Below are 16,686 nucleotides of genomic sequence, written 5' to 3' on the forward strand. Positions count from 1 at the left end.
TTCAGCATGAACTAGTTGCATTTAAGGATCTGTTTCCATGCTGTATGACTCCTTAACCGTATAGGCTGCACAAAAGGGACTATCGTATTGATGTTTCAAAATTCTCTGTAATAATCTAATTTCTGCACACAATTTACCTTTGCTCTAAATAGAGCAGAGCTGCTTAAACTGGAGTTAAGAATACCTTAAAATGTAATGCATCGTCCACTTATTTATTGCTTAACTAAGTTGAAAAAGAAAACTCACTTTTAATAAAAACCAAAACTTCACCACATGCAATAATATTTGATTTGTTTTCTTTTTCAGATCTCCAGGGGTTTTGTAACTTTTTACTTTACATCTTAACATTGCTTTCTATCTAATACACATTATTGTTGATTACAGGGAAAAATACTTGTTGGAACTAAAGATGGTCAGATAATTGAAGTTGGAGAAAAGAATGCAGCATCAAATTGTCTAATTGATGCACACATGGAAGGAGAAATTTGGGGCCTTGCTACACATCCCTCTAAAGACCACCTGATTTCAGCAAGTGATGATGGCACTATAAGAATCTGGGATCTGGCTGATAAAGTAAGTGAGGAAGGATGAAAAAGGGACATTCCTAAAATTTTCTGCCTTCAAGAAAGCAATACTGAGCAGGTCAGGCAACATCTGTGGAGAGAGAAACAAAGTTGATATATCAGGATCAATGGCATTTCATTAGAACTGGAAACAAAAATTTTACAGGGTGTAAACAAGTACAGAAGCAGGAAAATGTGTTCGGGAACAACAAAAGGAAAGAGATGTAATAGGGTGGAAGGCAGGTTAGATTAAATCATAAAAAAGATGATGGTGCAAAGCAAAAGAGGATAGTAATGCAACTTAAGAAACAGAAGTGCAAGTCCAAAGTAAATAGAAATGTGAGGTACAGAATCATTACCAAACACTGACATCTGGAAAAATTATAGCAATGATTCTGTAATTGTTCAACCTAGTGTTAAGTTCAGAACACTGCGAGGTATCTGAACAAAAGTTGAAATCTTACATGCTGTTTCATATGAACAGTGTAGGTAGGAGCTGCGAACAAAAAGGTCAAAATGGGATTGGGTTGGAGAATTAAAATGACAGGTGATTGGCAGCTTGTGTCATATTTGTGAACTAAATGAAGTCAGTCACTCATTGTGAGCATTGAATGCAGTTTACTAAACTGAATGTTTATGAAATGTTTGGGGCCCTGGGCGGTATGGAGAAAGAGGGCAAAAGGATTGGAATTGCCTCCCTGCACTTTTACGAGAAAGCATCATGAGAAAGGGAATGGGCGGTGATTGAAGAAGGAACCGTGATGTTGTTGAAGGAATGATCCATTGAATATGGATGTAAGATGTGGTAGTTGGTGGATGTAAGTTGAGGATGTGTAAGTCCTATTGTGATTCTGGAAGGAGGATGAAGGGGTAATAGCAGAAGTACAGAAATTGAAATGCTCAAGGTCAAGAATTCTATTACTGTCTCAGGAGGGAAATCCCAATTTGGGAGAAAGAGAGGAAGACATACCAGAAACACTGCATTGGAAATTGGCACCATAAAAACAGATGCAACAGAAGCTAAGAAACTGGCAGAATGAAGTGGAGTTCGTGGAGGGATAGGAGGAAATGTAATCGAGGTAGCTATTGTGGGACCAATACTTTCAAGTAATCTTTTGTGTAATTTTGTGTAATCTTTCAAGTAATTCTATTGTGGGACCAATTTGGGTTAAAGTTAATTTTGGTCATTAATCTTCCCACACAATGCTAATAAAGAGTTTGAGAACTGGGAAGGACGAGTCAGAGATGGACTATATGATAGTGAGGGAAGAGTGGAAATTGATTAAATTTTCTAATTCAGGGTCAGAACAGACTTTGTAATCTTTGTCCAAATCAGGATGTTTATAAATTTGAAAGATTACTTGAAGATACCAGTGTTTTCAAAAACTTACTAGCCCTTCTTTCTGAATATTAAAGATAATGGGTTTGGGGGTGCTTCTGAGAAAGCCTTTGACAATTATTGCAGAGCAAGACCCAACACAGCTGAATATGCCAGTGGAGAGAGTCAATATATCAGCTAGTGAATCAGATGCTAATGAAGTGGTAAATATCCTAGATGATGTCAAGCTTCCATCCAGCAGCTTCATAGAGTTGATTGCTAGGCCACCTCAGAGGGTTGGAGAAAAAAACAACCTAAGTTAACCATATGGCTTTTTATGATAGTTTCATGTTAATTCATACTGATTAAAAAAAGCTTGTATGTTCAGACTTTTGAAGAAATTAAAAATCTGAAACTGCTTTGGTAGAATTTGAATTCATGTTTCTGAGGTTTTTTTGGGACTTGTCAAGATATTTGCTCAGTATTAAGACCAACCCCTTAAATGGGATCATACTCACTCTAAAATGTGAGTGAGTTTAATATGTATATGTCTGATAATGGAATATTGCCAGAACAGCACAGATTACTTCACAGAATTTGGCACAATTCTTTTTAAGTTCTTTTAACTTCCACACTCCACAAAGAATCAACTCTTTATCAGACTGTTTCACATACAAAACAACTTTCACAAAAAGGCTTATTAGAAGTAAATATTGGCCAGTAACAGTGAGTCAGTAGGTCAAATCCCACTTATTACTTTCATGACACCAGGTTATAGTCCAACAAGTTTATTTGGAAGTACAAGCTTTTGGAGCGCTACTCCTTCGTCAGATAGCTAGTGGAGTAGCCACTGGCCCTTTCAAGTAATCTTTCAATTTATACTCCTACTCAACTAGCGACCTAACGAAGGAACAGCACTCCAAAAGCTTATACTTCCAAATAAACCTGTTGGACTATAACCTGGTGTTGAGTAATTTTAAACTTTGTCCACCCCAGTCCAACACCAGCATCTCCACATCATTGTTACTTCCAATTTGCAGTTTCCTATATACAAATGTAACAATATCACAACACTTTACTAGTGGCCCAAACTAGACAAGTGACTAATACACACGTACACCAAATTTATCTAAACACTGCAACTCTTACATTCCCATGTGAAGTTCATTGAATCTGTCAGAACAGAACAGAAATTAAACTACCAATAAATACCTCTGAGCGTAGAGCTGCTGGTCAACCACCCCCATCCCGAACAGAAATAACCAGTTGACTATTCCCTGCTGAGAAATAACATTCCATTTTACTTTCCATTAAGATCCGATTAGTACTTCACAGTTTATAGTTAAAATGGCATCTGTCTCACGTTGAACACAAATTCTATTGTCTTAAGTTGTTTTCTGGACAAATAAGTAGTTTCAAAATGTAAAACAGAAAATGCTTGAAAATGTACAATGTCATGAGCTAAGGAGTCAACCCTCATTACAACAAACCCAATAAAAGGGATGTGCTTCACATCCCTGAAGCATTAACTCTCCTGGTCCTCGAATGCTGCTTTACCTGCTGTGCTTTTCCATTGCCACACTTTTCACCTCTGATCTCAAGCATCTGCAATCCTCACTTTCTCCAAGTGGGGTAAGGGCATAGGAGAGCTCAAGCCATAAAGTTATTGAACTCAATATAGATTCCAAAAGGTGGCAAAGGCTCCAGGCAGAAAATAAGGTGCTGTTCTTCCAGCCAGAGACAGATGTTTTCCAGTGAACAGGATGATGTGTTGAAGTGGCAGGCAACGCGAAGTTCAGGAACTTTTTTACAAACAGAATGCAAGTGTTCTGCGAAGCAGTCACCCAGAATACACTTTGTTTCCCCAGTGTAGAGGAGACCATATTGTGAGCAGCAAATGCAGTAGACAAGGTTGTGTGAAGTGCAGATAAAGCACTGATTCACTGGGAAGGGTGAAGAGGGAGGAAGTAAATGGACAGGTGTTATACCTTCTACGATTTCAACAGAAGGTGCCGTGAACTTGTGGGGGAATGTTGGGAGTGAAGGAAGAGTGACAAGGCTGGAGAGGGGAATATGTGTCTGATGGTGGCATCCCTCTGGAGATGGTGAAAATGGTGGCTAATGATCCTCTGGATGTGAATGCTGCTGGGATTGTAGGTAAAGAAAAGGGGAACCCTATCATTGTTGCAAGAGGGAAAAGAGGGGTTGAGGGTTGAAGGGTAGGAGATGGGTTAGACCCAGTTGAGGACCATGTCAACAACACTGCTGGGGAATCCTCAGTTGAAAAAGAATGTGGATATTTCAGAAGCTCCTTTGTCGCAGTTGGCATCATCAGAACAAACTACTTCAACACACCACCCTGTACCCTGGCCAACATCTTGGCTTGCTTGCAATGCCCCAGCGAAGCTCAGTGCAAGCTGGAAGAACAACACCTCATTTTCTACTTTGAGTTCCTGCAGTCTTCCAACTCAATGTCAAGTTCAATAAATTTAGGGCTTGAGCTCTCCCATGTCCCTACCCAAACCCCATGCACACCAGGGCTTGTTATCACATAGTCTGTTATTATACACAACCCGTTGTTAGCCACTAACAGTCCCTATTAATAGCTATTCACCCTCCTAGCCAGATCATTATCCACTCCTTTGTCTGTCCAACTGCTCTTCTCCCTCTTTGGACTCTATCCCCACCTAGCGTTTACTTCTTACCCCTCCCCTATCCTACCTTCTGCATATGAACTGACACCTCCCGTCTGTAGTCTGTTTCGTCACCATCTGAGATTCGACCGACGGTGGTGGTATCATCAACAAACTTGTAAATGGCATTAGTCTAGTCTGGTCGTACAGTAAGTACAGTAGGGGGCTGAGTATGCACCCCGGGATGCTCCAGCGTTGAGTGTTAGTGAGGATGAAATATTGTCCCCAGTCTTCACTGATTGTGGCCTGTGGGTCAGAAAACTGAGGATCCAGTTGCAAAAAGTGGGGCTTAGTCCAAGATTTAATAATCCGTCTCGTGGGGATAATAGTGTTGAAGGCTGAACTGTAGTCAATGAGTAGGATTCTTACATAACTGTTCTTGGTGAGGAGTGAAGGGCAAGTGATATGGCATCTGATGTGGATCTGGTGGCCTGATAGGCAAATTGGAGTGGGTCCAGAGTAGTGGGGAGGCCAGAATTCATTAATGCCTTGACCAGCCTTTCACAGCACTTAATGACAACTGAGGTTAGGGCCACTGGGCGGTAGTCATTGAAACATGCTACATGAGCCTTCTTAAGCACAGTGATGAAATTGGCCCTCTTGAAACAGGCAGGGACGGTGGCCTGCTGCCGGGAGAGGTTGAAGATGTCTGAGAAGACCTCTGCCAGTTGATCTGCGTATACTCTGAGTGCACGGCCTGGTACTCAGTCTGGTCCCATCGCTTTCCTTAGATTCACACGAAGGAAAACTGATCTGACCTCTTGTGATAGGTTCGTCAGGACTTGTCAGAATAAATGTTGCCTCTCTGCTGAAATTCTGCTCAAAGCGAGCATAGAAGATGTTGAGACAATCTGGGAGGGATGTGTCATCGTCTGTTATCTTGCACTGTCTCTTTTTAGAACCTGTGATGTCATTCAGTCCTTGCCATATAAAAAAGGTTTCATATGAGAAAAGGTACCTTTGACAGGGACTGTGATGAATAACAGTCCTTCATTGGTAGTTGGTGTTCTTTCTTGCTAACTGTCCAAAATGCCTTTTTTTAATATCCCAAACATCAGATTGTCTCATTGGTTTGATATTGTCAAAAGAGAAAAATTCAAATTCAGTTGTGTTTTAGTATCTTGGGGCATAATTTTAAACTGGTTAAATTTGAACTGCTCTGCAAACAGTTGAGGTATCTAGGTTACAGCCAAACCTTTCAATTTTCCAGCATACTGTGTGACTGCTAGTCAGTCACATGACAGATGCTTGCCAACTTTCAGCATTCACTCGATCTTAAAGATACAGTACACACCTTCCACTTCATAATACTTGCCCTTAAGAAAAAAATGAACCATCATAATGAAAAATGGCTTCATTTTTTTTCTAATACTTAATGCCATTACAATGAAATATATTGGACATTAATCTAAGTTCATGGTAGGGCAACTTAGAGCACTTTTCAATGAAATAGTCTTATATTCTTGTCTTTAAATCGTTCCAGGAATGCAAGAGGTTTGTGATCCATGCACACAATGATCTCCAACACGTTGTTCATCACATAAACATTAAAATATTGTAAGGCCAGTACCAAACCCAATAATTCAGTTTTAATCGTAGAGTATTTTATCTGGTGTGTTTTGAGTTTCTTTGAAAAGTAACCAACTGGCAGTTCAATTCCATCATCATCTTCCTGTAGCAGTACAGCTCCAAACCTTATGTCACTAGCATCGATTGCAACTTTGAAGGTTTCAAAAGGTTTGGTGTAGCTAACACTGGTGCAGTGGTAAATACTGCTTTTAAATTGTCAAATGCCTCTTGGCATTGGTCTATCCAGTGAAATGTTGTGTTGTTCTTCAGCAAATTTGTTAACAGTGCCACTACATTGCTAAAGTTTGGAACAAATTTCTGTAGAATCCGCTTAGTCCCAAAAATCGAAGCATCTCTTTCTCTGAGGTTGGTCGTAGAAATTCCTTAATGGCCTTCGTCTTTGCATTCCTTGGAGTCAACTTTCCATGACCGATGCTATGTCCCAAGAATGTCATCTCTGCCTTCGCGAACTCTGTTTTCTTTAAGTTAATTACCAGTTTTGCTTCTCTTAGTCTTTCAAAGAGCTCTGCCAGCTGTACCATGTGATCTTTCCAGGAGTCACTAAAGATCGTTACATCATCCAGATAGACTGCATAGTTTGTTAAAAATGTGTTGCTGAAAAAGCGCAGCAGGTCAGGCAGCATCAAAGGAGAAGGAGAATTAACATTTCGGGCATAAGCCCTTCTTCAGGAAATTATGCCCGAAACATCAATTCTCCTTGTCCTTTGATGCTTCCTGACCTGCTGCGCTTTTCCAGCAACACATTTTTAAGCTCTGATCCCCAGCATCTGCAGCCCTCACTTTCTCCTGCATAGTTTGTTAACCCAACCACAACTCTGTTCATGACTTTTTAGAATGTGGTTGGTGCATTCTTCATTCCAAAGGGGATCACTTTGAATTGATATAGCTCATTTGGGGTTACAAACGCAGAAATTTCTTTCACTTTCTCTGATAAAGGTACCTGCCAATAACCACGCAGTAGGTCCAACTTTGTGATGTAACTGGCTTGTCCAACTTTCTCGATACAGTACTCCAATCTTGGTATGGGGTATGAGTCCGATTTTGTTACGGTGTTGACCTTCCAACAGTCCACACAAAATCATTAAGTCTCCTCAGGTTTTGGAACAAAGACGATCGGCGAGCTCCACTCGCTCTGACTCAGTTCAATGATATCTTTGTTGAGCATCACATCCACTTCTGTCTGGACCTGTGTGGCTTTGAAAGGATTAAGGCTGTAGAGGTGTTGTATTCCCTACTCCTGCCTCATGCAAATTGTCCTCCCCGTCTTATTCCTGCATATGTCCTCATATTGCTGCAGCAAACCTTTCAACTGCGTTCTTTGCTCCTGAGACAGATAGTTTTCTAACCTATCCCACTCCTTAAGGACTTCCTCATTGTTTAACATATTTTGAGGCACATGAAACTCCACAACATCTGGCTTTGATTCCTCACTCTACAGGGCAGTGACTAACACCTGTTTCTCCAGTTTCTTCTCTATGATAATAAGGTTTTACCATATTCATATGACATATGTGATACGGTTTTTTCCTATCCACCATCTTTACCAGATCGTTTACTTGACTCAACTTTTTATCAGTTTGATAGGGACCACTAAACCTGGCTTTGAAGGGATCTCTTACCACTGGTGACCATACTAATATGTCATCCCCACAGGAAAATGTCTGAATTTCAGAGTTTTTATCTGCTACCTGCTTCATTCAATGCTGTGTCCTTTTCAGATGCTGTTTAGCTAACTCACCTACCCGATTTAATCTCTCCTTCACCTCCAATACATAATCCAAGTGTGAGATCTCAAACTTTGGTTCTGTCAATTTTTCTTTAATTAATTTCAAAGGGCCTCTCACTTCATTTCCGTATATTAACTCGAAGGGAGTAAACTGAGTAGATTTGTTTGGGGCATCTCTAATGACAAATAATACAAATGGGATACTTTTGGGTAATCCTGACAGTATGCTGTCAACATTATCTTCAGGGTCTGATGCCACCTTTCCAAAGCTCCCTGGATTTCAGGATGATACACATTTGATTCAAAGTGCTATATACCTAAGCTATCCATGACTTCCTTAAACAGTAAAATTAGACCCTTGGTCTGACTGAATCTCTCTGGGTAGCCCATACCACACAAAGAAAGTTACTAACTCCTCTACCACCCTTTTTGCCTTAATGCTTCATAATGGAATTGCCTCTGGAAATCTGGTAGACATATCCATTATAGTTAGCAAGTACTGGTTCCCACTTTTAGTTTTCGAGAGGGTATCTACACAATCAATCATAACCTGCATGAAAGGCTCTTTGAATGTGAGAACTGGCAACAAAGGTGCTGGTTTTATTACTGCCTGTCTCTTACCTACCATTTGACATGTACAGCAAAAGTTAACCACATCCCTGTACATTCCAAGCCAATAGAAATGTTTTTGTACCTTAGCCTGAGTCTTCCGTACACCTAGGTGACATCCTATTAGTAGTTCATTTGCCAGTAACATTTCCTGTCTATATGCTACCGGCAACACAATCTGGTGCACTTCTATCCATTTCTGCTCTGCACTAACCTGCCATGGTCCCCAGTTTCATCTTAGGATTCTGTCTTTAAAATAATAACCCTTAAGAATATTCTCAGTTTCCTTTTCTAAGTATGCATCAACATATATATCTTTTATTGTCTGATCTTTCTGTTGTAAGTTCATTAGCCTTTCAGGGCTAGACACTTCTGCCTGACCCTCTGTCTGTTCAGGTTTTTCCTGCACCATTTCATCAAATAGGGTGTCCGCTAACTGAACCTCAACTCCTTCATCTTTCTCTTTAGTTTTTGCTTTGTGCTGTGACTTATGGTAATGGGATCTTGTTACTACACAGCGGGGTAAATTTCAGGGTATTTTCCTTTTAACTCCTCAGTTCCCTAGTCTTCCTTGGGCTTTTCCAAAACCATAGGTGTCACTTCCACCTTGAAACCTGCTAAATTGATCCCAAGAACAAATTGTATTCCTGGAACTGACACTCTGTCAATCACTCCCACTGTTACTTCCTCAGTCTTGAGTTGGCACTCCAACCTGATCTTACGTAGAGGAGTTTTCTAAGTTTCTGTCCGTCTATCCCACAAATTACCATTCTCTCCAGTAACGGGGCAGTAAGAGTGCAAATACATTCATCTCTTATTAGAGACTGATTAGACCCTGTATCTCTCAAAATTATAACTTCTTTCCCTTCTCCCCCTGTTCTTTCTGAGTAAACTTTACCCATAGAGGTGAATTCTTTATAGAGATCAGGCACTAACTCCATACCCAGCCCCTGCCTAGACTGTGCACTCTCCTGCAGCTCCTCGACTTTTAGGAGTTCCTTTCCAACTTTCACTAATGCCACTGGCTTAGCTTCTTTTACCATATCTTTTCCCACAGTGCCTTTCTTTAATGACCAGCACTGTGACTTTATGTGTCCCACTTTACCACAGTGGAAACACCTGAGGCCTTTCATCTCCTTTCCACCTTCTTGGGTTTCTTTTCTTACCTGTGGTCAACAATTACCAGTGTTCTCTACTCTTTGTTGCGTAGTGTAGGATCTCTCCCTCTCCTAATTTCTATCCCTTACAGGATGAAAGTCTTGCCAGAAGCAAAACTTTGCCTAATGCACTAATGTATATTCATCTGCCATCTCTGCTACTTATCTCACTTCTTGAACTTTCTGTTCATCCACACGAATTCTTATCATGTCTAGAAGTGAGTTTTTAAACTCCTTTAGCAGATTAATCTTTCTTAAAGCCTCTTAGGTCTTATCTATTTTTAAGGCCCACACCCATCTATCAAAATTACTATGTTTAATTCTTTCAAATTCAACACAAGTCTGACCTGATTCCTTCTTTACATTTCTGAACTGCTGTTTATGTGCTTCTGGTACCAATTTATATGCTTCATTAACCTCTTCATAATCTCTTGACCCCTCATCTGACAGCCTTGCAAATACCTCACTAGCTCTGCCTACAAGTTTAGCCTGAATTATAAGTCCTCTGGACACTCCTTTTGCCTACCCAATTTTTCAAATGAAATAAAGAAGGCTTTGACATCTTTCTCATCAAAATGTGGCAGTGTTTTAACATATTTGTATACATTACTTCCTTCTCTCTTCATCTCCATCCTGTTGATTTTGCTGACTGAGTCGCAGCTTCTGAAGTTCAAACTTTCTCCCAATTTCTCTCTTTTTTTCTCTCTCTCCTTTTCTCTCTCCCTTTCTTCTCTCTCTCTGCTCAGCTAAGAACCTTCTCTCTTTCTTTTTCCTCTCCCTCTCTTTGTTCTCCCTTTCTTTCTCTCTCTCTCTCTCACCCTTTCTTTATCTTCTAGTTCCATTTTCTTCAGTTGTAGTTTAGGTTTTTCTAACTCTACTACACTTGTCTGTTTCTCTGACCCACCTAAGTGTTTGAGTAACTCCATTACAATTTCAGCTTTACTTTTGTCCTTGGTTAAACCCAATTCCAACCTCTTTGCTAATTTAAAAAGTATGGTCTTTTCATTTCTTTCTAATCTTTCTTGGCACATTTGGGAGTCATTTTAAAACCGCAGAACCTCTTTTAGCAATTTTAAGAGCCATTTTCTCACTTTTAATTTAACCAACCACAAGTAACCAAAATTAAACAAATTGTCTTACCTACGTTTTATTTGAAGATTTAGGACAAAAGTTGGCAAATGTTTAATTCTGCTGAAAACTTTTATCTTGAATCTGTTGAAATTCGTCCAGATGTCAGACTGGATCTGTCTAAACCTGTCCAAATCACAGACCTGAGCCCCCAAACTGTTACGACATAGCAGTAAACCCTTCTGCTAATTAAGCCAACCACGCAGAAAAGCTCACCTTGTCTCGTAATCTGTTAAAGAATGAGTGACAGAGAACTATCCAAATTCCACTATTTAACAAAAGTATAAATTTTATTCTTTAACGCTAAAAGTGAACATTAAACAACTAGTTACAACTCTTAACCTCCTTTCTCTTAAAGATTTGTTGTCTATCTCCCACTCTAAACAAAATACTGATCCAATAAAGCCCCTATTAAATTTGCAACAACTTAATTTTCAAAATCAGACAGCAGCCGTCATCTCTGTTGTCGATCGTCTTCTGTTTGTAGATCTTCCTGGGTCATCTTCGGTCTTCTGCTACAAAGATGTTTCATATGAAGAAAGGTACCTTTTACAGACGATGTGATGAATAGCAGTCTGTCAATGGCAGTTGGTGCTCTTTCTTGCTAACTGTCCAATATTGCCTGCTTTCTTTTTAAATATCCCAACCATTGGATCATCTCATTGGTTTGATGTTGTCAAAACAGTAAAATTCAAATTCAATTAGGTTTTAGTATATTTGGACATATTTTAAACTTGTTAAATTCAAACTGCTGTGAAAACAACTGAGGTATCTAGGTTACAGCCAAATGTTACATCTTTCAATTTTACAGCACACTCTGTGACTGTACATGCCTTCAACTTCATAATACCACCGATTTATGGCTCACCTGTCCATACTTCCTTGGCTTTTTCTTACTACCTTTCTTAAATAGCAGTATCACGTTAGCCAACCTCCAGTCTTCCAGCAACTCACTTATGGCTATCGGTGATACAAATATCTCAGTAAGGGGCCCAGAAATTGCTTCCAGAGCTTCCCACAGAGTCCAAGGGTACACCTGATCAGGTCCCAGAGATTTATTCACCTTTATGCATTTTAAGACAGCCAAGACCACCTCCTCTGTAAATTAGACATTTTTGAATGTCTATCTTTCATATCCTTCTGCACAGTAATCACTGATGCAAAATACTGGTTTAGTATGACCACAATATGACCTCCCAGCTCCTTTATTCAGTACTCTGACCAGTAAAGGAAAGCATACCAAACACCTTCTTCACTATTCTATCTACCTGTGACTCCATTTTCGAGGAGCTATGAACCAGCGCTCCAAGGTCTCTTTGTTCAGCAACACTCCCCAGGACCGTACCATTAAGTGTATAAGTCCTGCTAAGATTTGCTTTCCCAAAATGCAGCACCTCACCTTTATCCAAATTAAGCTCCATCTACCACTTCTCAGCCTATTTGCCCATCTGATCAAGATCCCATTGTAATCCGAGGTAACCTTCTTCACTGTCCACTACACCTCCAATTTTGGTGTCATCTGCAAACTTACTAAGTATACCTCTTATGCTTGCATCCACATCATTTATATAAATGTTGAAAGGTAGTGTACCCACACCGATCCTTGTGACACTCCACTGGTCACAGACTTCTAGTCTGAAAAACAACCCTCCACCACCACCTTCTGTCTTCTACCTTTGAGCCAGTTCTGTATCCAAATGGCTAGTTCTCCCTATATCCCATGAGATCTAACCTTGCTAACCAATCTCCCATGTGGAACTTGTTGAATGCCTCACTGAAGTCCATATAGATCATGTCCACCACTCTGTCCTCATCAATCCTCTTTGTTACTTCTTCAAAAAGCCTCAACCAAGTTTGTGAGACATGATTTCCCACGCACAAAGCCATGTTGACTATCCCTAATCAGTTCTTGCATTTCCAAATACATGCACATCCTGTCCCTCAGGATTCTCTCCAACAACGTGCCCACCACCAACATCAGGCTCACTGGTCTACAGTTCCCTAGCTTGTCCTTACCACCTTTCTTAAACAGTGGTACCACGTTAGCCAACCTCCAGTCTTCCGGCACTTCACCTGTGACTATCGATGATACAAATATCTCAGCAAATATCTCACTTCCTAAGCTTCCCACAAAGTTCTCGGGTACACCTGATCAGGTCCTGGTGATTTATCCACTTTTATGCGTTTGAAGACCTCCAGCACTTCCACCTCTGTAAATGGACATTTTTCAAGATGTCACCATCTATTTCTTCCATGTCCTTTTCCACAGTAAGCACTGTTTAGTATCTCCCCCATTTCATGTGGTTCCACATAAAAGCTGATCTTTGAGGGGCCCTATTCTCTCCATAGTTATCCTTTTGTCCTTAATGTATTTGTAAAAACCCTTTGAATTCTCTTTAACTCTATTTGCCAAAGCTATCTCATGTCCCCTTTTGCCCTCCTGATTTCTCTTTTAAGTATACTCCTACTGCCTAAGGATTCATTTGATCTATCCTGACATATGCTTCTTTCTTTTTCTTAACCAAACCCTCAATTTTTTTAGTAATCCAGCATTCCCTACACCTACCAGCCTTTCCTTTCACCCTAACAGGAATATACTTTCTCTAGACTCTCATTATCTCATTTCTGAAGGCTTCCCATTTTCCAGCCGTCCCTTTACTTGCAAACATCTGCCCCAATCAGCTTTTGAAAATTCTTGCCTAATACCATCAAAATTGGCCTTTCTCCAATTTAGAACTTCAACTTTTAGATCTGGTCTATCCTTTTCCATCACTATTTTTAAACTAATCGAATTATGGTCGCTGGCCCCAAAAACGCTCCTCCACTGACACCTCAGTCATCTGCCCTGCCTTATTTCCCAAGAGAAAATCAAGTTTTGCATCTTCTCCACATATTGAATCAGAAAAGTTTCTTGTACACATTTAACAAATTCCTCTCCATTTAAACCCTTAACATTATGGCAGTCCCAGTCTGTGTTTGGAAAGTTAAAATCCCCTACCATAATCACCCTATTATTCTTACAGATAACCGAGATCTCCTTACAAATCTGTTCCTCAATTTCCCTCTGACTATTAGGGGGTCTATAATACAATCCCAATAAGGTGATCATCCCTTTCTTATTTCTCAGTTCAACCCAAGTAACTTCCCTGGATGTATTTCCGGGAATATCCTCCCTCAGTATAACTGTAATGCTATCCCTTATCAAAAACACCACTCCCCGTCCTCTCTTGCCTTCCTTTCTATCCTTCCCGTAGCATTTGTATCTTGGAACATTAAGATTCCAGTCCTGTCCATCCCTGAGCAATGTTTCTGTAATTGCTATGATATTGCAGTCCCATGTTCCTAACCATGCCTCTTGCATTGAAATAAATGCACTTTAATTTATCAGTCCGACTTTGTTCTCTGGTTTGTTCCTGCCTGCCCTGACTGTTTGACTCACTCCTTTTATCAACTGTACCAGTCTCAGATTGATCTCTTTCCTCACTATCTCCCTGGGTCTCATCCTGCCACCTTAATAGTTTAAATCCTCAAAGTTTGTGAGAAGATTTGTAGCTCGGGTGCTCGTTGTTGTGGTTCTGTTCGCCGAGCTGGGAATTTGTGTTGCAGACGTTTCATCCCCTGTCTAGGTGACATCCTCAGTGCTTGGGAGCCTCCTGTGAAGCGCTTCTGTGATGTTTCCTCCGGCATTTATAGTGGTTTGTCTCTGCCACTTCCGGTTGTCAGTTCCAGCTGTCCGTTGCTGTCTAGGTCGATGTGCTTATTGATTGAATCTGTGGATGAGTGCCATGCCTCTAGGAATTCCCTGGCTGTTCTCTGTTTGGCTTGTCCTATAATAGTAGTGTTGTCCCAGTCGAACTCATGTTGCTTGTCATCTGCGTGTGTGGCTACTAAGGATAGCCGGTCGTGTCGCTTCGTGGCTAGTTTCATTCCAACTAGCCACGAAATGACACGACCGGCTATCCTTAGTAGCCACACGCGCAGATGACAAGCAACTTGAGTTTGACTGGGACAACACTACTATTAAAGGACAAGCCAGACAGAGAACAGCCAGGGAATTCCTAGAGGCAATGCACTCATCCACAGATTCTATCAACAAACACATCGACCTGGACCCAATATACCGACCACAGCAACGGACAGCTGGAACTGACAACCGGAAGCGGCAGAGACAAACCACAATAAATGCCGGAGGAAACATCACAGAAGCGCTTCACAGGAGGCTCCCAAGCACTGAGGATGTTACCTAGACAGGGGACGAAACGTCTGCAACACAAATTCCCAGCTCGGCGAACAGAACCACAACAGTTTAAATCCTCCCGAGTAGCTCTAGCAAATCTCCCTGCCAGTATATTAGTCCCCTTCCAATTCAGGTACAATCTGTCTTCTTGTACAGGTCACTTGTACCTGAGGAGCAATTCCAATGATCCAGAAATGTGAATCCTTCTCCCAAACACCAGCTCCTCAGCCATGCATTCATCTGTTCTATCCTCCTATTCCTATCCTCACTAGCTCGCAGCACTGGGAGTAATCCAGATATTACTAACATCGAGGACCTACTTTTTAAATTCCTGGCTGATTTTATATATTCTCTCCTCAGAATCTTGTCCCTTACTGTTCCTGTGACTTTAGTTCCAATGTGTACCATGACTTCCTACTGGTCTCACTCTCCTTTGAGAATATTTTTCACTATCTCCAAGATATGTGGCAAGAGGCTGGGAACCAGAAGAGAAGACAAGTAGACAGCGAGGTGGAAACTGGACACTGTAAGAGTCATGAAGATAGCATTAATAAGGGGAAGAGGAGGCAGAGAGCAGATGAACGCAAAAGAACTGGTAGCCTAAAGTGCATCTACTTTAATGCAAGGTGTGTAGGCAAATGAACTTAGGGCTTGGATTGGTGTCTGGGAGTATGACATTACTGCAATCACAGAGACCTGGTTGAAGGAAGGGCATGATTGGCAACTAAATGTTCCAGGATATAGATGCTTCAGACAGGACAGGGAGGGAAGTAAAAGTGGGGGTGGAGTTGCATTGCTGGTCAGGGATGATATCACGGCTGAGCTAGAGGTGGACACTATGGAGGGCGTGGGTAGTGAGGCATTGTGGATGGAGCTGAGAAATAAGAAGGGTGCAGTTACATTGTTGGGGCTGTATTACAGGCCTCCCAACAGTGAGCGTGAGGTTGAAGAACAAATAGGTAAACAGATTATGGAAAGATGTAGAAGCAATAGGGGAGTGATGATGGACGATTTTAATTTTCCCAACATTGATGGGGATACACTTAGCGTCAGAGATCTGGATGAGGTAGAATTTGTAAGAAGAATCCAAGAGAGTTTTCAAGAGCAGTATGTCAATAGTCAGACGAGGTTCCGGTACTGGGGAACAAGCCAGGACAAGTGGTAGAAGTTGCGGTGGGGGATTTCTTTGGGAACAGTGACCACAATTCTGTAAATTTTAGAATACTAATTGACAAAAATGAGGGTGGTCCTAAGGGAAGAGTACTAAACTGGGCCAAGGCCAATTGTATCAAAATTAGGCAGGAGCTGGGAAATATGGATTGGCACAGCTATTTGAAGGGAAGTCCACATTTGATATGTGGGACGCTTTCAAAGATAGGTTAAAGATGATGCAGGATAGGCATGTCCCATTGAAGGCAAAAGATAGGAAAGGCAAGATTCGTGAATTGTGGATAACAGGAGAAATTGTACGACTAGCCAAGAAGAAAAGGGAAGCATACATAAGGTCCAGGCAGCTAAGAACAGAACGGGCCCTGGAGAAATATCAAAAGATTATAACCAGTCTTAAATGAGGAATCAAGCGGGCTAAAAGGGGTCAGGAAATAGCTTTGGCGAGCAGAATTAAGGAGAATCCCAAAGCATTTTATTCTTATATAAGAAGCAAGC

At 40.9% G+C, this 16,686-nt stretch overlaps 1 protein-coding gene across 3 annotated transcripts in view; it reads left to right on the forward strand.

Annotated features, from left to right (window-relative positions):
* LOC140483036 (echinoderm microtubule-associated protein-like 6) overlaps window positions 1-16,686 on the forward strand; it is a 544,931-nt gene that overhangs the window by 471,423 nt on the left and 56,822 nt on the right. For all 3 annotated transcript variants that reach the window (XM_072580923.1, XM_072580924.1, XM_072580925.1), the window contains one exon: window positions 385-573. In XM_072580923.1, the coding sequence (XP_072437024.1) occupies window positions 385-573 (189 nt within the window). The remainder of the gene's footprint in view (window positions 1-384; window positions 574-16,686) is intronic.

Source organism: Chiloscyllium punctatum, chromosome 11 (genome assembly GCF_047496795.1).
Source record: "Chiloscyllium punctatum isolate Juve2018m chromosome 11, sChiPun1.3, whole genome shotgun sequence".
NCBI lineage: Eukaryota > Metazoa > Chordata > Chondrichthyes > Orectolobiformes > Hemiscylliidae > Chiloscyllium > Chiloscyllium punctatum.